Source organism: Gymnoscopelus braueri (genome assembly GCF_963280865.1).
Source record: "Gymnoscopelus braueri genome assembly, chromosome: 11".
In the NCBI taxonomy this organism is placed as follows: domain Eukaryota; kingdom Metazoa; phylum Chordata; class Actinopteri; order Myctophiformes; family Myctophidae; genus Gymnoscopelus; species Gymnoscopelus braueri.
In genome coordinates this window covers 35,460,495-35,485,895 of record NC_137613.1, presented here as the reverse complement: position 1 = coordinate 35,485,895, position 25,401 = coordinate 35,460,495, and the positions used below count along the sequence as shown (strand labels likewise).

The 25,401-nt window shown below is 41.6% G+C and overlaps 1 protein-coding gene across 1 annotated transcript; it reads left to right on the top strand.

The window, feature by feature from the left end:
• Nucleotides 1–1,194: 1,194 nt before the first annotated feature.
• LOC308094849 (uncharacterized protein) lies at nucleotides 1,195–25,381 on the top strand. Its single transcript, XM_080441675.1, has 21 exons — nucleotides 1,195–1,632; nucleotides 4,399–4,633; nucleotides 6,493–6,688; nucleotides 6,968–7,124; nucleotides 7,834–7,954; nucleotides 8,323–8,394; nucleotides 8,497–8,612; nucleotides 8,853–9,042; nucleotides 9,315–9,385; nucleotides 9,570–9,808; nucleotides 18,453–18,456; nucleotides 18,681–18,750; nucleotides 20,234–20,473; nucleotides 20,637–20,832; nucleotides 21,380–21,533; nucleotides 22,120–22,243; nucleotides 22,731–22,811; nucleotides 23,421–23,548; nucleotides 23,721–23,910; nucleotides 24,505–24,575; nucleotides 24,686–25,381. The coding sequence occupies exons 2-21, from the start codon at nucleotides 4,420–4,422 to the stop codon at nucleotides 24,935–24,937; spliced, it is 2,886 nt and encodes a 961-aa protein (XP_080297801.1). The 5' UTR covers nucleotides 1,195–1,632; nucleotides 4,399–4,419; the 3' UTR covers nucleotides 24,938–25,381.
• Nucleotides 25,382–25,401: the final 20 nt, after the last annotated feature.

Here is a 25,401-nt window from a genome sequence, read left to right as displayed (position 1 = left end):
GCACGCACGCACGCACGCACGCACGCACGCACGCACGCACGCACGCACACACACACACACACACATACACACACACACACACACACACACCCTGTGTAATCCCATTTCAGAGTGACTAATGCCATTGTGGCCACTAGGTGCTACTGTCATTACAAAATGAGAGAATATATGACTATATTAGCCTAACTGTCTGCATTTTAATCATTATCCATCAGTGGTTTGTTTGGCATCATATTTTAAATGAATGGCAATGGCATATATATATATTTACAATCATGCCATTGCCATTACATTAACAGTGAACTCAACAATGGTAGCCTATTAATCAGGCCATGTTATCACTTAGAAGTTCAGAACACGCATGCATGCACTGACGCACGCACGGTAGGTTACTATATGTGGTGGAAAAATAGGCCTACTCAAAAAAGTTTACTTAAGTAAAACTATCAATACTGCAATGTAGAAATACTCTGTTGATTTTTTGATTGATGTACTTTCATTTAGTAAGACATGAGAATAACAGTACATGGAAGTACAAATTCACAATACAAGGTCTATTAAACTGGAAGACTCATTACTGAGCTTGTTTAAGATGAGAACCCCATGTACACAAATCATGATGATGTTAAAAGTAAAAGTCCATAATTCAATATTTACTTGAGTAAAAGTACAAGTACAAGTATTGGTATCAAAATGTAGCCTACTTAAAGTACCAAAAGTACTCATTATGCAGAATATCCCGTTTCACAAGTTTTCAAATGTATAAAATGTATGCTAGCCTGCAAATCTTTTGAAAATAGAAGATCTACAAGCTCAAGGTCAGTCAGAGCTTGTAGATCGGCTATTTTCAAATGGCCGAAATGTATATAGGGTTGAAGTGGTTAATGTATATTTTGTAATAATAATCAAAATCTACAAAGTAACTATAGTAAGTTATAGTAACTCAAGTTTTCAAATAACTGTAGTGGAGTAAAAGTACAATATTAGCCTCTGATCATGTAGTGGAGAAGTAAAAGTAGCCTACTGAAAATTGGAAATACTCCAGTAAAGTAAAAAAATACCTCAAAATTGTACTTAAGTACAGTACTTGAGTAAATGTACTTAGTTACTGTACACCACTGCTCATATGATAGTAATTAATGACAGAAGGCGGGGCAGAAGACCCTGTGTCCGCCTGCTGCTGTTTGTGGAAGAATTGCGCAGTTTTTAGAAGAGTTTTACAGGCAAACTCCCACTCTTAGTTTAGGAGACTTCTCTCTGCATTCATATCGAATTAACGGATTAAAACGGGGAGGGCCTAACTGCCCTGTTTCTAGATCTGAAAGTACTTTCGTTTGAGGGGAGTTTCTAGATTCAGAAGCGCGACTCAACTGCGCTCGTTTCTCCGTTTACAGGACGTGACTCGTGAGCAGCTATAACGGTATTTTCTTCAAATGACTTCCATTCAATGAGAAATAAGGATTTTCACGTTTCTTTTGTTATAACAGCGCTGGAATAGAATAGGCGTCTCCATTTAAGTCCATCCCTCATCATCCTCATCAGGCCTTTGACATTCCATACGACTGAGCGGACCGTTATTCTGGAAACACTTCGACTCTCAGCGTTAAAGTTTCTGTACTAAGTCAGGCCGGGGTAAGTTTATCATTCCTCTTCATCCTTCCTTTTTATTCAGGTCTCGATCATTTATGCTTCGGGATAGTTCATGAGATATAGAAAATACTAGGTTAAGTCTTAAGCGTCAGTAGAAAAGCTGGCAAACAATGCCTGCCGGGCAGACTGGCAGTGTTTGCCTGGGATCAACTTACGTTTTATTTTTGTATCCCAAAGGTGAAATTAGCCTTCATGATTTTGGGGGATAAACAAGAAAAGAACAGCTATAGATTTAGTTTAATATCACTTATATGCAGATATCTCATTTGGCTGAGTGACCAGTTGAAACTTTTTAACCCATTTTATATCAGGCTTTTTAGGGCACTCCCATTTTTCCCAATAATTAATAATCCCTGTCACGTTTTTTTGATACAGCATGGGCTGTTTGTTTTGATGGCAACACACACATACACACACGCGCACACACACACACACACACACACACACACACACACACACACACACACACACACACACACACACACACGCACACGCACACGCACACGCGCGCACACACACACACACACACACGCACACACACACACGCACACGCACACGCACACGCACACATGCACAAGCACACAAACAGCACACGCACACATTTGAATGATTTTATTTGGATCTGCACAAAATGAAACATCGCCTTCTCCAGATAGACAGACTGCCCATAATAGCTGAGACAGACAGTATTTAGCCAACTTTTTTGCCTTTTGCAATCCTCCTAATTGCAGGCTGCAGAGCACAAGTTTGTGAACATGGCCCAGACTCCCAAACACAAAGGACAATAAGTTGACAGTTATATCCCAAGGCCATACGTTCCATCAAAGCCAAAGGCTGATATTTCATACGTTTGGATGTAAAACAAATGTCCATATACAAATCAAATGGGCAGCCTATTTCGAAGATAGTAACGTTTTTTCTCATTTCATTAATGAACACAATATCTGGGGCATTTGGAATATCTTGCAGTGAATTGACATGTGTGTCATTGTGATCAAACCAGTCTAGTTTTACAGTGCTGTGTTTATACATTTTTGTTGTCCTTTCCTGTACTTCTCTGATCCTGTCTGAGACCAGATCCACCAGACGATCATGTCTGGCAATGTAGGCCTACAGTCCTTTATAGTGGCTGCAACCATTTAAGATGTGTGCGACTGTCTCTCTGTACATGTCTGTCTGTCTGACAGTATGTCTGACAGTATGTCTGACTGTCTCTTAGGAATGCCCCACCAAAAGGAGTAAAGGCGTGTAAAACCCTACTCACTTTCAAAACGGCCCTAAAGATACACCTTCAGGAGGCTGCAATTCGAAAATGGCCCCTGTCTAGTCTTAACCCACCCCTGCCCCCCCCTCCCCTTTTTCTTCTTCTCTTGTACATATTTTTCACTCTCTCTCACACACACACACACACACACACACACACACACACACACACACACACCACACACACACACACACACACACACACACACACACACACACACACACACACACACACACACACACACACACACACACACACACACACACACACACACACACACACACACACACACACTCCATTGGGTTAATTTAATACAATTAACGTTGGCCCATCCTCCTAAACTCCACCATAGCAGGAGCAGATCCTTATATACCCCAACCCCAACATGTTTATTTTCCTATCTTAAAAATCGTAAGATCTTTCTTTGTAATTTGCCATCCTTGCAGTATAGCCGTTGTACACAGTAATACGAAACCACAAACAGAGGAATATCTCAATGACATGACATTGGATGATGTGATGTAGAAGTTTGCATTGTTTATGGAAGTGTTGGGGAGTCCCCTCTGAGTCCCCACTGTAAGAAAGGAATGAGGGAACTTTGTAAGAAATGTTAAATGTAAAGAAATCATATATCTCTCCCTCATTTCCTCTTTCTCTGTTCATCTCTCTCTCTTTCTCTCCATCACTCTCCTCTTTCTCTTGTCCACACTGTCCAACATACGTTGACCCCCTGCTTCCTTCCTTCATTTCAAATGCAAATATGGATAGGTCAGAATTGGGCTTCTATTCCCTCTCTACTTCCCTTTTCCTTCTCTTATCTTCACCAATGACTCACATCCTTCTTTCACCTGATTGCTTTAAATATTTAAGCTATGAAAACTGAGCTGCCTGAAGTTGGAGGTGTGAAGTGTGTGTGTGTGTGTGTGTGCGTGTGTGTGTGTGCGCGCGCGCGCGCGCGCGCGCCGCGCGCGTGTGTGTGTGTGTGTGTGTGTGTGTGTGTGTGTGTGTGTGTGTGTGTGTGTGTGTGTGTGTGTGTGTGTGTGTGTGTGTGTGTGTGTGTGTGTGTGTGTGTGTGTGTGTGTGTGTGTGTGTGTGTGTGTGTGTATGTGCGTGTGTGTGTGTGTGTGTGTGTATGTGTGTGTTAACCACTTCCTTTATATGTGTGTCACCTCATTCTAGAAGAGATGAGTTTCGCACACGTATCAAACGTAACATGCAACTAGACATGCAAGCAACGCAACGCAACGCAACGCAACGCAACGCAACGCAACGCAACGCAACGCAACGCACGCACGCACGCCCGCACGCACGCCCGCACGCCCGCCCGCACGCACGCACTCACGCACGCACGCACGCACGCACGCACGCACGCACGCACGCACGCACGCACGCACGCACGCCCCTGTATCTTGCAAGGTACCGAACAAGATCAAGGTGAATCTTTCACAGCTACTCAAATCATTCTCTTATATCCATCCATACAGCTCCCTCACCTGACTGCAACGATGTCGATGTTTTCCAAGGCGACTGCCAACATCGTCCATCAGATCGACCCAGACGGCAGTCTCATCCACGTCTCCCGCATCAACGACTCGCATAAGCTGGTTCTCATGCGGCTCGTCGTCAAGCAGAAACCAACATTCTTCTGGCAGAAGCCAAAGTACCTGCCAACCAACTTCACCCTCAGTGACCTACTGCAGGGTGAAGCACTAAGTTCAGGTATGTCCTACATGGAGATGTACTGTACTTGCAGGGGTCATCAACATGTCCGTACACGGACAAATGTGTCCGTGGCTAGACTTATCTATGTCTGTGGTCCATTTTTATTTTTAGCAGGAAAATATCAAAGAACAGATCTGTTCAGAAGGATCTATTTGCTACAAAAGCAAAGGAGGGCAGAAACTTTTTCAACAAGTAAAGCTTGTCGAAAACGGTTTTCTCCGTTGAAAGGGTTTAAAAAAATATCAAAAAATATTATAAATATTATGTATAACTATAATAACAATCCACATTGTGGAGTGTTATACATAATGGGTTTCCACGGATTATGATTGTGGAGTCATAATCTGTGGAAACCCTTGATCCAAAGCCTGGGGGTCCACAATCACCATCAGACCTCCAGCTTAGAAGTTTGCCCACCTCTGATCAAATTTAGGAGCCCTTGCATGAAAATAGGTGTGAGACTGCATTCCTTTTAATCCTGTCATGCCCTTTATCATTATCTAATCACTCATCATGTACATACAGGTACATGATGGTTTTGACTCCAATCTTTCATGCAAGGTCTAAGACTTTCTCATCATGATAGAAGATGTCTCATCAAGATGTCACTGTAATGGAAACCTCTATATCAACCTACCAAACCAAAACATTTTTTTGGTTTGGTAAGGTAGAACTGGTAGAACTTGATCTCCTCCTGACCTCAAGTAACATGTCCTCTGAAAAGCCAGCAATCTCTATAATAACCATATGACACGCACCCACTCACCTCGGCACCTAAATGGCCCTTTGCTCATGTAAAGTGCGATGGAAGCACTAACTGTACTGATATGACCCACTTAATGAAATCCCAAATACAGAATCGACTTTCACCCTGCCACATTTAATGCCTGTCTTAGCCACCTGGCAGTCTTAAGGTTTTCTTCAGAATAGGTAACCTCTTTAACACCTGGCATCCCCATTTTGGGCATGTCATTATAGGCTAAGTAAATAAATAAATAATTAGAACAATTTCTGAAATCTTTTGAAAATACCGGATCTACAAGCTCTCAACATGTCATGATGCAATGTGTTGTGAGCTTGTAGATTGGCTTTTAAAAAACAACTTATATTTCTTTGTGGTTAATTCAGAAGTACTATCATTGTAAAATGTGTAGCACATTGGCATACACACTATGGCATATTAGGAGTTCATTATGTATTTCTGGTAAAATTATTGATCCCTTGTTATTTTGTATGTCTGTGGCAAAAATGATATATTGATGAAAATGTCCATCACAAGCTGGTATGGTGGTGACCCCTGTGTACTTGTGAAGGCATTCCCAAAATGATGAGGTACAGTGTACAGTAAATCTGTGTTCTAAAAAATATTATTAGCTCCATATTTTATAAAGTATATGATTTCATCGCCTATTAATTACAAAAAAATACTGAATTACTTAGTATATAGTAGACTGACAGGGAATGGGGAGAGATAGATGGGGAGTGACACGCAGCAAAGGTCGTCGGGATTGGGACTCGAACCCGCGACACGCTGTCATGCTGGCATTGCAGCCTAGGGTGCCTGGACCGCCATGCTGCGGCCCAGCCCTACTTTGACATTATTAAATTGCTTTAATGCAGGCACATGCACACAAAGGAGCCAACCAGTGCTTGAGCACCTGCCTGATTGCCTTCTTCTAAATTCTGTTTTTTCCCCCTTTCACTTTGTTATAGTTTTTTTTATGTAAACTTGTTTTTTCTTTCTTTGCGTTTCTTTGCGTTTCTTTGCGTGTGTGTGTGTGTGTGTGTGTGTGTGTGTGTGTGTGTGTGTGTGTGTGTGTGTGTGTGTGTGTGTGTGTGTGTTGGGTGTGGGGCAGAATTTCTGCCCGATACAGACTTACTGTCCTACCAGGGTAAATCTGGGATCATTTTCGGTGGGACCATGGGTGCCTCTGCTGGCGTAGCCAGTGTCACACTGGAGGGCCAGGGCTCTAACAAGATCCAGACACCTATCGGCAAGCTCAAGAAAGAGGAAGTAGATGTAAAGAAGCTGATGTGTGATACCAACGACAGGTTGGAGTCACAATTTAAATAATTATATTTTGTTGATATATATATTTATATTGACATAGTCAACTGAGAATTCCTTTAGTCTCTCCTCCACACACCACACAAGCACGCACGCAAACACCCCCCCCACACACACACACACACACACACACACACACACACACACACACACACACACACACACACACACACACACACACACACACACACACACACACACACACACACACACACACACACACTACATACTGTACATCTCATCATGTCATATCTTTGTGCCAGGAGGGTGTACATGCAACATGTGCTGGTGAAGCAGCTGAAGAAGTGTGGACATATTCTGGCCGTGCTGACGGAGAGAATCATCACCACCAGTACCTGCACCATCTCTGAGCAGCGCAGCTCTAAAGGGCTGCTGGGAATGATGGCAAACACTGCGCCGGTGAGCACGATAGATAGATACCTTTATTATCCCGCGGGGGAAATTCAGTCGCCCCGAGGCGGCACAGCAGTTTAAGGTTACAGAGTTACAGGTAAAAAGAAAAATAAAAAGTACTGTTGTGTACAGCAATACAAGGCAAAAAGAAAAACAATACATAGCAACGGAAGTAAAACTAATAAAGTGTCCATTATAGTCAGTGCTTCATAAGTTCCTTGTTTAGTTCAGTTTAGTTTATTTCGATCCACATCAACAGTTACACAAAACGAACCACACTATAATGCAATAATTCATGTTGTTTGATCAAAAAGGCATAGGCTGAAGCTCAAAGCTTATTTATGCCTATCCTTCCTACATGTTGATTTAACTTGGTTACATCATTTATAAAGTTCACACTCGAAAATATACAATATATACATTCATGTCTTCATTCTTATACACATATATACACCCGAATGCGTGCATATACCCATATACACACATTCTATTATACGTACCGTTAGATAAAAAAACGATAAACAAACGCCAACATGATAGTGATGGTGGTTGTTTTGATTGTGCCGAAATGTTCAGTGTGTGTGTGTGTGTGTGTGTGTGTGTGTGTGTGTGTGTGCGTGTGCGTGTGCGTGTGCGTGTGCGTGTGCGTGTGCGTGTGTGGTGTGTGGTGTGTGGTGTGTGTGTTTGTGTTTTGGCTGTGGGTGTTTGTTCTCAGGCGTGTATGAAGAGCAACGCCAATGTTCAGAGGGACAAAGATGTCTCCATGGAGATTCCTCCTCGCACGGTAATCGCCTACAGGCTTGTGGAACTGGACATTGAGAAAAATGGTTTCTTTGGTAAGTAATGAGTGTGTGTGTAGAGTGTGTGTGTGTGTGTGTGTGTCTGTCTGTCTGTCTGTGTCACTCTGTGTCGCGTGTGATGATGTCGCATGTCAAAATATGTCACAGCAGATGTGATATCTTCGGCATGGAAGACAATCGTACTTGAAGTATAAATCAGACTTTTGGCCTGGTACTCTATATGTATATATGTAGAGTGTCCTTTCATTCATTCTAATTCTCATTTTCATTTTTTTTCTATCTGTCTATGTGTTCATGTCTGTGCATGTGTGCATACCTACGTGTATGTGCGTGCTTTTGTGTGCCTGTTGTGTGTTTGTATGTTGCTGTGTGTGTATGTGTGCATTTGTATGACTTTTCCTCAGAGCTATGCCTGTATGGTGCCCATGGAGACATTCAGTCGGATTCGATGATGTTGGATGATGGATTGGTTCCCGGTGCGTTTCTATTCACTCAATAATATTTTTGCGTAATTGTACTGTACTGTTTGCAATTTGTTAACAAAGTATTCAATCAAAATATGCATTTTTTATCTACAGAGTTAGAGAACCTGTCCCCTCTGAAAGAGCTTCCCTGGTTGACTCGTTCTGCTCTGTTCCAGAGGTTCTGTGAAGTGATGAAGGACAGAGATGCTCTCTCAGATGTAGAGAACACTGTGAGTGACAAAGTCTCCCCCCATCACTGTCATTCACTTTTCAACTGATTTTGTAGTTTCCCTTTTTCATCTTTCATTACTCCCTTATTCATTTGTACTTTCATCTACCCATCTGTCTGTCTTCTATTTGTCTCTCCACATGTCCATCTGTATTTCCATTCACATCTGTCAATCCTGTCTGTTGTTGTCACTGTCACCTGTCTCTCTGTTAATCTGTCCATCGCTTTGTCTTTCTTTCAGTTGCAGGAGTGGTGCACAGGTGATGCGCCAGTGGAGACTGAACAAAATGCGTCAGTCAGTCACAGCAACTCTGCAAGTGCCATATTGGATCTGCTCAGACCCTACGCAGACAGTCACACGGAGAGTGAAGGACCTGGCACCCCAGGGAGCCCCCTGACCGCTGTTCATCTATTGGTCAGCGCCATGGAAGGTTAGGGGGAAAGAACTACATAAACAGGAAGATTCTATCATCTTATTAAAGTTTTTTTTATTAATCATTTTAGCAGGAGGGGAGATTGTTTGACAACTCACACAGGTGTTAGTCTTTGGGCTTGTAAGGCTTTGACTAAATACTTAACTTAAGTTTGTTAAAAGCAGCTGACTTCAGCCCTGCTTTGATGCGCATCATTCTGTTTCTATGTGTTTTTTATACTTAAACTTCTGCATAATGTAACCCAACCTCTTTATTGTGTATTTTTGTAGCGTTGCCTGATGAAGCGCTGAGCCTCCTCAGTGAGAGCAGTCCAGATGTTCTGGAGGACTTCAAAGCCCTGGTCAGTCTAACACTGTCTGTCTGTCTGTCTGTCTGTCTGTCTGTCTGTCTGTCTGTCTGTCTGTCTGTCTGTCTGTCTGTCTGTCTGTCTGTCTCTCCTTTTGAATTGTCTATCTATTCTGTCGAAGTTACTGATTGCTGTCTTTGTCTGTCTTTTTGCTTGGTCTGTCATATCCTTCCCACAGTTGAACATGTTAGATCTAAAGGATCAGAAGAAGAGCTGCTCTCCTCTTCCCCTGGAGTCCCTGCCCCTCCCCCTACAGGATGACAAGGTTTTCCATTGGGTGCAACAGCTGCTCATCACATCCAATGTGAACCTCAGGATAGAGGCAGGACAGCTGTGGGTGGAGACAGGAAGTGAACCAGGACTGCTGCCACTGGTTCTGTGTTTCACAGTACAAGGACTGTCTTCTCTGTGTGATCAGCAAAACTAAGGACGTTTTGTGAGTGTATGTGTGCTCACGTACGCACTCATGCATGCATTCACGTCTGCATGAATGTGCCTGCATTCACATGTATGCTGTCTATTTTTGTCTCCGCCAGGCCGAAGGCATGGCGAGAGAGTATGTTTTACCCCCTGTCCGTCCGTCCGTCCGTCCGTCCGTCTGTCCGCAGCTAATCTCTGGCACCGTTGGCTTGATCGCAGCAAAACTGTGCACACACACTCCCTGGATGCCAATTCAGAACCTCTGCCCCAACATTTTCACATGGGCCTGTTATAGCGCCACCAGGAGGCCGATTTGTGCAAAACCCATTTGTTTATATTACTCCTACAGATCGTATCCAAACTTCATACAAATCGGTACACAGTATCTCTATAGTCATGTGATCAACCCGGATCTGTTCGATTTCCCAGATTCCATCCTCATTGGCTAAGGTTGGCCTCCAAAGTTTGCAGGATTGGTCCGTTTTGAACGAAATGCCTCAAATCATGAACACAGCTTGCAATTTCCGTGAAATTTCACACGCACATTCCCATTAGGCCGAAGAAGAAATGACACTTAAAATGTTTCAAATCTGCCTCATGGTGGCGCTATAACAGGCCGATTCGTGTTTTTACCTATAACTGCACGGATCTGTGTAAAACTTTGTTTTCTAGAGGCCAAGGAAAAACCTATGCCCTGCATTTTTCACATTTGCCTTTTATAGCGCCACCAGGAGGCCGTCTAAAGTAAAAAAAAAAAGAAGATATTAAGCCTTCAGATTTTATCCAAATTTCACGCAAATCGGTACACATGATCTCTATAGTCATGTGATCAAGACAGGATCTCTTTGATTTCTCATATTCCATCCTGATTGGCTAAGATTGACATCTAAACTTTGCAGGAGTGGTCCGTTTTGAACAAAATGCACAAATCATGAACCCAGCGTCCGATTGCGGTGAAACTTTGCACACACATTCGCACTTCGTTGAGGAACAAATGCCACCCTTTTAACATTGCCCTATTATAGCGCCACCAGGAGGCAGATTTTTGCAACACTTTTCTTTTTTATATTACTCCAACACATTTTGTCCAAACATCATGCAAATCGGTACACATTATCTCTGTAGTCAAGTGATCAAGATGGTTCCATCCTGATTGGCGAATTCCGACCATTGCTGGCCCACAACAACCTACCTGACCTGGCGGAGACCTGTGCTCCGAGGAGCACTTTTTCTAGTTTCCTTATAGGTTGTCAAGTATCACATTCACAGGCGTGAGCTCTACTCTATACATTAATCATGAATGTGGATCAGCTCATATCATGTCTAGGCTTTAATGACAGATCATACATACACAACTGTGACATGCTAACTCCTCCCAGATAACCCGAAGTTCTATCTTTGGTCTAGGAAACAGCTAGTGTGAAACCTTACATTTCATATAGCGTCAGGCCAGCTCGGTCGTCTGTGTCTTCTTCGGCGTTGTCACTCTGTGATGGCGTCCTTGTCATTGGTAGGTTAGTTTTATATTGTATATTTACAGTGAACGGTGCTCTAAAGAAACGGTGCACTAACTCAGACACACTCAACAGTTGTGTTATGGGCACCCAAACAGCTTCACACCAACAGTGCATTACTGTCTCATGCATGAAGAAGAAGAATTTCAAGAACAGACTTCAGTCAGTCGATTTCAAACTCCAAAGTAGTAACTCTAAACCTGGCACAAGGAAATACCACTAAGATAACCTGACGCTACACTAGATGCAGAACATTCCACGTGGAATACGCTTGTACGAATGTAACGATATTATTGTTATCGTGAACGAAAATGTCACAACATTATTGTGGGCTTGCGACTGTATCTATGGTATAATTTTTCTTTTTTTGTTTGGCAAGTAGCGGAGAGAGCTATGAGCATCTTCACTCATATAATATCGTTTCGACCCCTTACCTGCCGTCCCTTCCGGCTTACATACTTTATACACATACATACTATATTGAGAGTGATTTGCACTTTGTTGCGCATCGTGTCTTGTGCCGTGGATGGCCTATCTACAAGCTCAAAATAACGGCCCTACTATCGCCGGCTTCACCAGTCCAAACGCACACACAATGACTGAAACTGTTTCCCCATCGTCTCACCCCACATAATTCTCATGCATACAGTATGGGCACCTGAAAGTAGTCTAAAAGACATGACAATCACGCCTACAGAACTTCCACTCCAAGGTCGTATGACCTCAGCTATAATGCCCTACCTACCGCAATACAATATTTTTTGATCTACAGTGAAAGCCATAATTCTTATATTAAGATACATTGTTTTATATTTAACTGATTGGGTATAACAGTGCAGATAACACCATTATTTAATTTGCACATGATATAAATACTTTATCTTAAACTGTCTGTTAAATGCACAGGTTAGATTAGATAGATAATCTGAGAATAAATCACTTTCTTGAATGTAATATTGCAGTACAGTTTGTTCTGTGCTTTTGGTTTAATGTCTCATAAGCTGGAGGTATGGGTCAGAGATGGTATTCAACTTGTGTTGATGAACTCAATGTTGATGAAAAACTATTTAGGAGTTTGGTACTTGACACAGATATCCATTGGTGATTGAAATACACATTGTGACGATCAATATACAGTGTGCAATAATCACCCACATATAGTATTAGTTATCATGTTAGTTATATAGTGTAGATTGAATTATCATTGTAAACAAATAAAATGTCAACAAATACACAAATGTCAGTGTCTATATAATAACTGTTTGTTATTTGCTTTACCAGCCCCTGCTTTATGTTACAGTATGTAGGCTTCAAGGTAAACATTGTGATGTTTGATACTCTTAACTGATTTCAGTATACAGTATAATGTCACATTCCTTGACATGCTGGCACAACTGTCATTGCTGCTGCTGCTGCTGTGTGTGTGTGTGTGTGTGTGTGTGTGTGTGTGTGTGTGTGTGTGTGTGTGTGTGTGTGTGTGTGTGTGTGTGTGTGTGTGTGTGTGTGTGTGTGTGTGTGTGTGTGTGTGTGTGTGTGTGTGTGTGTGTGCGCGCGTGCGTGCATGTGTAAATCCTAGAATATAAATATTATATCTCTTTCCCATTGACTCTGTTCTCTCAATTCATTGTTCATTTTTAAGAAAATGCCAAACAGCGGGAAATCAAGCTATAAGTGCAAATGAGAGTGGCATATTTGGGGAGTTGTGTCATGTCTCATGAGCCAAAGAATTCAGGGTAAATTTTATTTTGATTGTATGACCTATGGTCTTAGAGTTATAAGCCAAAACATACAGTAAGCAGGCTGGTATACTGTAGCGACACCATGAGGCTGATTTGAAAAACTTTGGTTGAGTGTCTTCCTTGGCCTATACTGGCAGTGAATGCGTACAACATTACACTGAGGGATCGGTCCATTGGTTTGCGAGATTAGCTCTGTACAGACATTAATTGTAATGATTTTCTTGGCTGATCGTTTTCAACAGTATTTGGGGGAGGTTTATTTGTCACTGCCAGCCCTGGAAAGTAACTAAATACTGTAACTACTGTACTTAACTAGTACAATGTTGAGGTAATTTCACTCTGCATGAGTATTTCCATTTTTGATACTTGATGCTTCTACTCCACTACATGTCACAGACAAATAATGTACTTTTTACTCCACAAAATTGTACAATTTACTTTGTAGATTAAAATTATATTGCAAAACATGCATTAACCAATGAAGCCCTATTTTATACTTTTCCAAATTAAATAACTGATCTACAAGCTCACAACAAATCACGTGAGCTTGTTGATCGGATAATTTTGAAGCTTTTACCTTTTTTTTAAAAATATTTTCTTTATATAAATAGGCTATTCTGCGTACTTTCACTCAGAGGAAGGCCAAAGAGGAGGTTTCTGGATGCGGTGAGAGAACATGCAAGTGGCAGAAGTGGAAGACTCAGAATATAGAACCAGATGAGACTTCCGGTGAAGTAGGAGAAGGACGTGTGGCAGGAGGCTCTCCCGCTTATTAATTTATATATCACTATTTTTGAACATCACAATGTTAACTAACTAACTTTGGAAGTCTGTTTTTTTAGTAGTAATAGTAGTGAGCAATAGAGCGCAAAAACACAGCGCCAAGGAGGAACCACCACAAACGAGGTCTAACACTGTTTGTTAGCCACTATGGCCGCTGCCTCTGCTGCCGCAGATGGAAACAGATGATCCGCTGTGGAAATAAGCCGAAAGAAGAAGACGTTCACACTTTTGGGTCGTCAGACTTCACACCCATATTATGTATCTGAAACGCTGAGGAAACACGTCCGTTTCCTTTTGCTGCGTGTTGTTATACAGTGTTACAGAGAACAGTGCCTATACTGTACATTTTGCTATTTATTTTGGACTCACATTATTTTGGAAGCACACAACGACTCTCAAAGTTATTTGAATTGCTGATTAGCTAAATCGTGGTAAGTTTAATCTTGTGTATCCTTTATTTGTGTCTTGATAATGTATAGCTATGTACAAGTTATACAGCTATACATTATCAAGACATATTTCACAACATATTTCAAGACATCTATGTCATTTCTACAGTATACATTATATTTTTTAGCTACAGCATATAGCTACTGTAAATGCAACACCACACCACACATTTGCAATGTTTTAATGGTACGTCTAGTCAGGGGCGTCATCGAGTAAAAGTATTTTACTTTTACTCAAGTACATTTCTAGAAGGGCTGTAGAGTACTGAGTACTTTTAAGCCCACTCCACACCAATGATTCGCCATGCAACTGCCATTGGGGATAATGGTTGCAAGTAGTTGCAAGTAGTTGCATGTTACAAGGAGTTGCGACAAGTTGCATTGGTGCGGTTTGGCCTTTAGGTTGGCTGTTTTTTTTTCTTCCCTAAAATGCAATTGGCCACACGTCTGCTCTCACACTAGCTGTTTTTCTGGCTTCCCCCTCCGCTCGCCTCTTTGTTACATCTTGTATGGGTGTATAGGAGTAAAATGATTTAGTTCTGGTTCCTCAGTAATTTCTATGTTTTTAGAGTTGTTTCTGCAAGCTTTGTATAACGTAGTGGTTCTACAAGCAAGCACATCAGTGCATGCAGTGCAGGTGGTTTCAGAGAGTTACAGTACTTCTCTGAAACAAGAGTTACAAGGTCCTACAATGTACTTCTACTTTTACTTGTACTTTAAGTATTTAGTGTAAGTATAGTGGAGTAAATTTGACCAGGAGTATCTGTACTCTTACTCAAGTACGGGGGTCGAGTACTTCTTCCACGTGTGTGTGTGTGTGTGTGTGTGTGTGCGTGTGTGTGTGTGTGTGTGTGTGTGTGTGTGTGTGTGTGTGTGTGTGTGTGTGTGTGTGTGTGTGTGTGTGTGTGTGTGTGTGTGTGTGTGTGTGTGTGTGTGTGTGTGTGTGTGTGTGTGTGTGTGTGTAAATCCTAGAATATAAATACAAGTTATTTATCTTTCCCATTGTCTCTGTTCTCTCAATTCATTGTTCATTTTTAAGAAAATGCCAAATAGCGGGAAATCACTTAAGGATCACTTAAGGAAATTAGGCATATATGGGGAGTTGTGTCATGTCTCATGAGCCAAATAATTCAGGGTAAAATACATTTTGATTGTATGACCCACAGTATGGTCTTAGAGTTATAGGCCAAAACATACAGTAAGCAAGCTGGTATAGAGACACCATGAGGCTGATTTGAAAAACTTTGGTTGAGTGTCTTCCTTGGCCTATAGGCCTACTGGCAGTGAATGCGTACAACATTACACTGAGTGATCGGTCCAGTGGTTTGCGAGATTAGCTCTGTACAGACACATGGACAGAAACATAACATATACAGTGACAAAAAAACACCCCAAGGACTGGGGACTAAATTATTACTATCATTATAAATCTTCATCCAGGCCTTTGGCCTGGCGGAGATAACAAAAACTAAATTGCCCTCATTTGAACTGATACAGTAGATGGGTTTGTCCTGGTCACAGACAGTATTGCAACAAACTAGCCTAGAGAACAAAAACATTTCGTAACCATGGAAGACCACGTGTGCAGACAGTGCACACTGCCATCTCTATTTCCCCCCTGCCTGAACTCTACACTCTGCTGACTGTCCTGGACCACATCCATGTTCTTGGCAGCTGGAAGAGGGAAAAGGAAAATATCCTGCATGTGGCATGACATTCCAGGGAACAATTCTGAAATAAGTTGTAAGTAGTACACAGACATACTTACAGCTTTATAGTCACAAACAGCATTAGACCCACGGATATCATGCCTACATTTTCTCACTTGTGAGACAGCTACACTAAAGGGTGTAGGTGACAAATGAATTAGTACATATAAATACATAAATAAATAAATAACCATATGCACCATATGCATATCGGAACCATATGTACTTAATATATACCCACTTATTGGTAAACAGTTCACTTTGTAGGCTGAGAGAGTGAGTTATCTTCGTTATTAATTTATTTTACTTTAGCTACACTATGAACCCTTGTTCTTGGAGCATGAGTTCCAGGATAATTAATTATAATAATTCTTCAAATACTTTCAAGATCAAGGATGTTTATTTGTCAGTGCCAGCCCTGGTAAGTAACTAAATGCTGTAAATACTGTAACTACTGTACTTAACTAAGTACTATAGTTAAGTACAATTTTGAGGTAATTTCACTCTGCATGAGTATTTCCATTTTTGATACTTGATTCTTCTACTCCACTACATATCAGAGACAAATATTTGCACTTTTTACTCCACTAAATTTGAAAACTTTAGTTACAAGTTACTTTGTAGATTTAAATTATAATACAAAACATACATCAACCAATTAAGCCCTGTTTTATACTTTGTCTATCAAAAAAATAACTGTTTGTGAAGCTTGTTGATCAGCTAATTTTGAAATGTAGCTCTAAGTGTAAATTCAATAAGGAAGATCTCTCTCGCACACTTTTTCATCTTTATTGCGGGGAATGCTTCACAAACATCCTGTCATTCAAATATCACTGCCTCTGCCTCTGCCTCTGACCTTTGCCATTCTCTTTTCAGCAAGCAACTAGCACCCCATCTCCATCCCCTACTCCACCTTGTTTCAATCATCTAGAGTTGAGAAGGACGGAGGTTCACCTGCACTACCTCTACCAGCGTCTAGACTCCGGGGGGTTCTCCCTATTATTTGCTAATCTTATACGTTAAATGTTAACGGCGTCTAATCACCAAAATGTTTTATCTTTTATTCAATAAAACTTTTCGTTTGCAACAACTTGATCTCTCCTATTATTGAAAAGGTTATTATTATTAATTTTTTTTAAAGAAAATATAAATAGGCTATTCTAAGAACTTTCTCTCAGAAGGCTAAAGAGGAGGTTTATGGATGCAGTTAGAGAGGACATGCGAGTGGCAGAAGTGACAGAGGAAGACTCAGAATATAGAACCAGATGGAAACAGATGATTCGCTGTGGTGACCCTGTGGTATCTGAAAACCACAGACTTAAAGGTTCTATTGCACTTTTGTAGTTGCCAACAACGCCATATTGTAGTTAGTTTGTTGTTCCAGTGGTGTGAATGAAGGGTTGTAGAATGAATTTGAGTCTTCACTAGTCAGTGAGGTTTCTTGCTTCCAGTTTATTCAGAGTACAAACAGCCAACCATCTCCACAGCCTCACGGCCTGGAGTGGCACACACAGTTAGATACACTTCAGTATGGTCTTTATAGCAGAGAGATCTAGAGAAGATGCATGTGTGTGGGTGTGTGAGCTTTGGAAGGTAAGACCCCACCCAGACAAACAATAGATCACACTTTGAGCCCCTGATTCGATTTGCAACTGTATAAGGCAGGAAGGGGGGATGGGGACAGACCTCCTGTCTCCCAGGTAAGACAAAGAAAATGCTAGTGTACCCCACACCCACACCCAGCTCAGACCAACCGGCACCTCTCTGTCTGAATCCCCTCTCCTGTCTGACTGTAGGCTACTTGTAGAGTATGGCTCAAATGTGTATATCATGTTATGAAATATACATCAGATAGATCACACTTTGAGCCCCTGATTCGATTTGCAACTGTATAAGGCAGGAAGGGGGGATGGGGACAGACCTCCTGTCTCCCAGGTAAGACAAAGAAAATGCTAGTGTACCCCACACCCAGCTCAGACCAACCGGCACCTCTCTGTCTGAATCCCCTCTCCTGTCTGACTGTAGGCTACTTGTAGAGTATGGCTCAAATGTGTATTCATGTTATGAAATATACATCAACCCCTGATGGAAATAATAAACCGAAAGAAGAAGTTCACACTTTTGGAGGCGTGGGCAGTGGACACATAATTTCTCTGAAGAAGTTCACACTTGGGGCGTGGCCCGTGGGCATGAGGTGTGAAGTCAGACTTCAGTTCTAACCCATATTATGTATCTGAAACGCTGAGGACACACATCTGTTTCCTTCTGCTGCGTGTATGTTATAAGTGTTACATTGCCCACTGTACATTTAGCTATTTCTTTGCTTTTTGGGCTGACATAATTTTGGAAGCACACGACGACACTCAACGTTATTTGAATTGCCGATTAGGTCAATCGTGGTAAGTTTATTCTTGTGTATCCTTTATTTGTGTCTCGATTATGTATAGCTATGTATAATTTATACATAGCTATACATTTTCAAGAAATACTTTCAACACCAATCCAGAGGGGGGGAAAGGAAACAAAATGTGCTAGGTCATTTCACTTGTTTACCATTGCCTCTGCAATGGTAAACAAGCCATTGCGTATATATATATATATATATATATATATATATATATATATATATATATATATATATATATATATATATATATATATATATATATAATTGCACACAGCCATTGACCATTACCATGCCCACGGAACTATGTGCGCATATCCCCCCACGGATGCGTCGACCGGGTATGGACTAGTTATGTATAATTTTAAATATATTTTTTAGCTATATAGCTACTGTAAATGCTGTAAATGGTATGTAATACAACACATTTGTAATGTTTAATGATACATCCAATACAATACAATTCGGAGGGGGCAAATATAGAGCAGGGGGCATGTAGGTCATTCCCCAAAAGAAAATAAAAATAAAATAATGATAACATTTTTCGACATATGTAAAACTTTGGAGGGATTATTTTAAAATATCATGGAATTAGGTGTTTGTAGCTCAGTAATCTCCCACTTTATACTGGGTGAATACTGTATTTATTTAAAGATTTGAAGAATGTTTCACCCGTAATATAAAAGTATCACAACTACAAATTATAAAAAACAATTGCAGCCACCAACTACTGGTGGCCCCCTCTGTTTCAATGGGCATGATGCAATTGCATCCTGTATTAGTCATTAGAATATACGCTGTCATGAAAGTGGTGTTGTAGAGGTTTGTGGCGGTATGGGGGAAGTGGTCCATCTCTCTTCCTCCTCCATTTCCCTTTCACGTCCATCTCTCTTTCTGAGCCGCCTGTGTGGAGTGTGTGTGACGTGTTCAGAGTTCTAAGGAACCCCTGTGTGTGTGAGAGAGAGGGGCGGGGGGGGTTACTTAACCACTTCCCTTATGCACATTGCATCTAAGTGCGTCTTTAGGGGGTTGGTACACTGGAAAGCACTACGATTCTGCGAAAGACCCCTCCCACAAGTACACCCACACACACTCACTGACACACACAGGTTTCTTAGAACTCAGAGTCGGAAGCACTTCAAACTAACAATAGAAAAAGAAAGAAAGAAAAAAAACTATTGAACATCAGCTTCCCCTACACACTGTGTTCACATCTGTTTCTCATCTCTTTGAAATCAAGGTGAATCTAGTAATTCTTTTATTTACTCTTTTTATGTGAAGCACTTTGGGCTGCATTTAATCATATAATAAAAATTGGCTTAAGGGAGGTCCGGCCAGCGGGCAGGCATCAGGCACAAACAAATCAGCAATATCCATATATGGGCATAAAAGGGACAAGGACTGACAGATACAGAGATCTGGTTGTCCAGAGCCACAGATCCAACCGCTATGCCCATATACAGTATGGTCAATTGGCCATGTGCCTACAGTATATGGGACAGACCGACTTCAAACTCGACGCTCGCAGCAGCAAGGACTCGAGGGAGTGCGGTGCCCACCGTTGAGTAGTTCTGATATCATCAGGGATCTCCATATATGGGCATAAAAGGGACAAGGACTAACAGACATACAGACAGACGGGTACAACGGGTACTCTGACAAAGCCCCTACTATGACTCAGACATATTGGTCGGATCGGTGGTGCGTAGGTGTGAGGGCCGCGTAGTGGCCCGAACTCTAGCTGTGAAAGTATATGAAAGTATGTGAAAGTTGCTACAAATACCTGTATTATTATTATTATTATTCTCTGCCATCCATCTACAGTTTGCCCGCTTGAGACGATGTCGACGTTTTCCAAGGTAACCGCCAAAATCGTCCGCCAGATCGACCCAGACGGCAGTCTCATCCACGTCTCACGTATTAATGACGCAGACAAGCTGGTTCCCATGGCGATGGTCGTCAGGCAAAATCGACGCTGGTGGTGGCAGAGGCCAAATTACAAGTACCAGCCCCACGACCTCACTCTCGGTGACATATTGCAGGGTGAAACACCTTTAAGTGCAGGTATGGCAACTGTAGGCTACGTCCTACTGTACATGGAGATGTACTGTACATGTGAAGGCATTCCCAAATTGCTACTGTAGAGATCTATGTCATAAAAGATATTGTTAATTTACCAGTACTTAGGCTACTTGATCAAGCATTTTTCATATTCCATTCCCGTCAGATGTTTCTGAGAAAGACCTCCTGACCTACGTGGGGAGATTTGGGGAGGTTTTCAGCGGGAACCTGGGGGCCTGTGTTGACGGCGTGGCTAGTGCCGAGCTGAAGGGGCAGGGCTCTAACCAGCTCCAATCAGATCTTGGCAAGCTCAAGAAAGAGAAAGTGGATGTAAAGAAGCTGCTTCGTGACTCCAAGAACAGGTTAGAGTCACTCACAGTCTTGTTGTTCTGTTTTATCAGTGGTGTAAAGTAACTACTGTAAGTACATGTACTCAAGTACTGTGCTTAAGTACAATGTTAAGTACTTTTACTTCTACTCCACTACATTTCAGAGACAAATATTGTACTTTTACTCCACTACAACTTTAGTTACTAGTTACTTTGTAGATTTTGATTATCATTACAAAACATACATTAACCACTTCAGCCCTATATATATTTCGGCCATTTGAAAATAGCAGCTCCCAGCTCACAGCTCACAATGCGTCGCATCATTTTATACATTTTGAACAATGACTACTTTTACTTTTGGTACTTTAAGTACATTTTGATGCCAATATTGTTGTACTTTTACTCAAGTACATTTTGAATTACAGACTTTTACTTTTAGAGTATTTCTACATTGTAGAATGATATGTAGAAATTACTAATTAATTAATTAAAAAGTAAAACATTTGAGAACTTTTTCCACCACTGTGTTTTATACACACACACTCACACATGTCCTATCACACCTGCTGTGTGCCAGGTCGGTGGACTTGCAACATGTGCTGGTGAAGCAGCTGAAGTGTGGACATGTTCTGGCCGTGCTGACGGAGAGAATCATCGCCAACAGTACCTGCCGCGTCTTCGAACAGCGCAGCTGTAAAGGGCTAATGGGAATGATGGTGAACACCATGTCGGTGAGCATGGAGGCTGAGTGTGCCAATGTCTCGTTCAGATTAAACTTTATTGCCACATCAGAGGTTTACAGGTGTGGAAAAAAGTGGGTGAAAGTCACTGTTATTCAAGCTTTCAACATTTGCAGTTTCAAGAAAGGCTTAAGAATAGAGAAAGACGATAACCAGGGACACAAGTCACTTAAGATACAGATACAGAATCCACAGAAACATACTGTATGTACAATCCACAGAAACATATATTTAAACATTGAGCAATTCAAGGCATAAATTAAGATACACAGATATATACAATCCACAAATGATACATTTAACTTAGATGAGGAGGCTGGGGGAGGTGGAGGGAGTTTGATCACAGACTGCTGCAGGAGAAAGAGCTTTTTTGATTGTGCTCAAATGTTCAGTGTGTGTGTGTGTGTGTGTGTGTGTGTGTGTGTGTGTGTGTGTGTGTGTGTGTGTGTGTGTGTGTGTGTGTGTGTGTGTGTGTGTGTGTGTGTGTGTGTGTGTGTGTGTGTGTGTGTGTGTGTGTGCGTGCGTGCGTGCGTGCGTGCGTGTGTGCCTGTGCGTGTGTGTGCATGTCTGTTCTCAGGTGTGTGTGAAGAACAATGCCAACGTTCAGAAGACCAGTCAGGAGTCCATTGAGATCCCTCCTGGCGCAGTAATCGCCTACAGCCTTCTGGAACTAGAGATCAACAAGGAAAATGGCAACTTTGGTTAGTGTGTGCGTGCATGTGTGCATGTGTGTCACTTTTATTCAGAATCATGTCTTGAGTGGTTTATGTATACCGGTATATGGAATTCATTTGAGTTCTCAGTTGGTCAACTAGTGCAACTTTTCTGAAATCTTAAGTGCATCAGGCCTCAGACGCAGTGGGCCCCTCTATTAGATGGCACTGGTAGTGATGGCCCTCGCTGCTGTTTGTAGCCTTTCACAAGGTGCATACTGGTTATCTCACTGCAGAGGCACGAGTGTCCTTTTATTTCTTCGGATGGTCCTTAATTCTCGTTTATGTCTATTTGTGTATACTGCATGTGTATCCTGTACTGTATGTTTCTGTGTCTGTGAATGTGTGCATATACGTGTATGTGAATGTGTGCATCTCTACGTGTATGTGAGTCTGTGCTTCTGTGTGCCTGTTGTGTGCTGGTATGTTGCTGTGAACATGTGGGTTTATGTGTGTTTGTGTGTATTTTTCCCAGAGATATGCCTGCATGATACTCATGGCATTGAGTCTGACTGCTTCTTTGAGGAGGATGGACTGAATCCAGACAAAATACCTGGTGCGTGTCCTCTCACTCACTCACTCACTCACTCACTGACTCACTCACTCACTCACTCACTCACTCACTCACTGGTTGACCATATTCTCATGATGGCCATTTCATGGTAATATTGTCAAATTACTTCTGGTTTATCTGAAGAGGCACTAGTCTTTCAATTATTGTTATGTTTCAGTATTTCACATTTATGAACAAACTACAAACTGCACTACTTATGAATGTGTGTGTGTGTGTGTGTGTGTGTGTGTGTGTGTGTGTGTGTGTGTGTGCGCGCGTGCATGCGTGCATGCGTGCGTGCAGAGGCACGCACCAGCTTGTTTACCATTGCAGAGGCAATGGTAAACAAGTGACCTAGCACATTTTGTTTCCTTTCCCCCCCTCTGGATTGGTGTTGAAAAAAGGGAAGGTGTTGAATAATACAAACTTATTATTTATTTAGGCTTAACTAAAGTACAGTGTAATATGTATTTCCAATGTATTTTGGAGTATATACGTTTTGGCCAATTTCTGTGTATCGTACTTTAATTTCTTTATTTTCATTGCTGCAGAGGATGTTAAATGATGTAAAAGTTAAATGTATTAATAACGAGGTCATCTTTTAATCCACAGAGTTACAAAACCCGCAAGTATATCTGTCCCCGCTGGCAGAGCTTCCCCGGTCGACTCGTTCGGCTCTGTTCCAGAGGTTCTGTGAAGTGATGAAGGACAGAGATGCTCTCTCAGATGTAGAGAACACTGTGAGTGACACAGCAATCTGACACTTATGATTCAACACCCGGTGACACTTTGATGACTACTCTGTCTCCTTGCAAAAAAGTCCAATCTCTCTCTGTATTTCCATCCACATCTGTCTGTCCACCTGTCACCTGTCTCTCAATGAATCTGTCTATCTTTCTGTCTTTCTTTCAGTTGGAGGAGTGGTGCACAGGTGACGCGTCAGTCAGTCACAGCAACTCTGCAAGTGCCATATTGGACCTGCTCAGACCCTACCTGCTCAGAACCGACCCAGACAGTCACATTGAGAGTGACGGGCCTGGGAGCGCTGGCACCCCAGGGAGCCCGCTGACCGCTGTTCATCTATTGGTCAGCGCCATGGAAGGTTAGGGGCAAAGAAACGACATAAACAGGAAGACAGGACTCACACACTTAGTCAAAGGAGTAGTTCACCCAAAAAATGACTTATTTTCTATCAATTACACACCCCCTGAAGCATTGAATTCATAGAGATTTTTTTGTTTTTGTCACTTTCCTAAGCCAATAATTTGATGACCGGCGGAAAGATGCTAATGTATCCGGTAGGAGACTCAAAGGAGACTCTTTGAGTCTCCTACCGGAGAGACCACCGGTAGGAGACTAAGCCAAATTATTGGCTTAGGAATGCGACAAAAACAACAAAAACAACCTCCATGAATTCAATGCTTCATGGTGTGTGTAATTGATAGAAAATAAGTATTTATTTGGGTGAATTACTCCTTTAAATGTAATATAAGTGAGCCTGGGAGTTTTATCTTCCTATTAAAGGATTTCCACTCAAAAGGGTTTTTACTCTTTGAGCTTGTATAGGCTTTATTGAAAGCAGCTGACCTCAGCAAAGCTTTCATGCAAATCATTCGGTGTCTATGTGTTTTTTACACTTCAACTTCTGCATATTTAAATGAATGTAGTGTTACTTCTGTATTGTGTATTTTTGTAGCATTACCCGATGAAGCACTGAGCCTCCTGAGTGAGAGCAGTCCTGATGTTCTGGAGGCCCTCAATGTTCTGGTCAGTCTATCATTGTCTGTTTGTCCGTCTGTTAAAGTGTGTATCTAATCTGTGGAAGTTATTGATTGGTCTTTTTGTCTGTCTTTCTGCTTGGTCTGTCATATCCACAGTTGAACATGTTAGATCTAAAGGATCAGAAGAAGAACTGCTCTCCTCTTCCCCTGGAGTCCCTGCCCCTCCCCCTACAGGATGACGACAAGGCTTTCGATTGGGTGCAACAGCTGCTCATCACTTCCTATGTGAACCTCAGGAAAGAGGCTGCAGGGCTGTTAGCAGAGAGAGAAAGTGATGCAGGAGTGATGCCACTGGTCCTGTGTGTCACAGTACAAGGCCTGTCTTATCTGTGTGATCAGCTAAAGTAAAAAAAATAAAAAGTGTGTGTGTGTGTCACGCACGCGTGTTTGTGCACACTTGCAGTCATGTACGTCTGCATTAATGTGCCTGCATTCACATGTATTCTGTCTATTTTCTATATAGATTGTCAAGACCAGTGGACCTAAAAGCTAAAATGATAATAATCCTTATGATAAAATGTATTTGTATTTTTTTATATTTAACTGATTGGCAATAACAGTGAAGATCATAGCATTGTTTTATAAATGTTTTATCAGCTAATTCTTAAATGTATTCTTTTGAAGAAGATTTTTTTATAAATATATTAGATAGATCATCTGAAATGTAATCACTGTTCTTATATTGCAGTAGGCTATAGTTTGTTCTGTGCTATTGGTTTGTAATTGTAATGTAACATCACTTGGATTTTTATACTTGATGAGAGACGGCACAATAAATAATGGCACACTGTTGCTTGCTCACACACTAGATC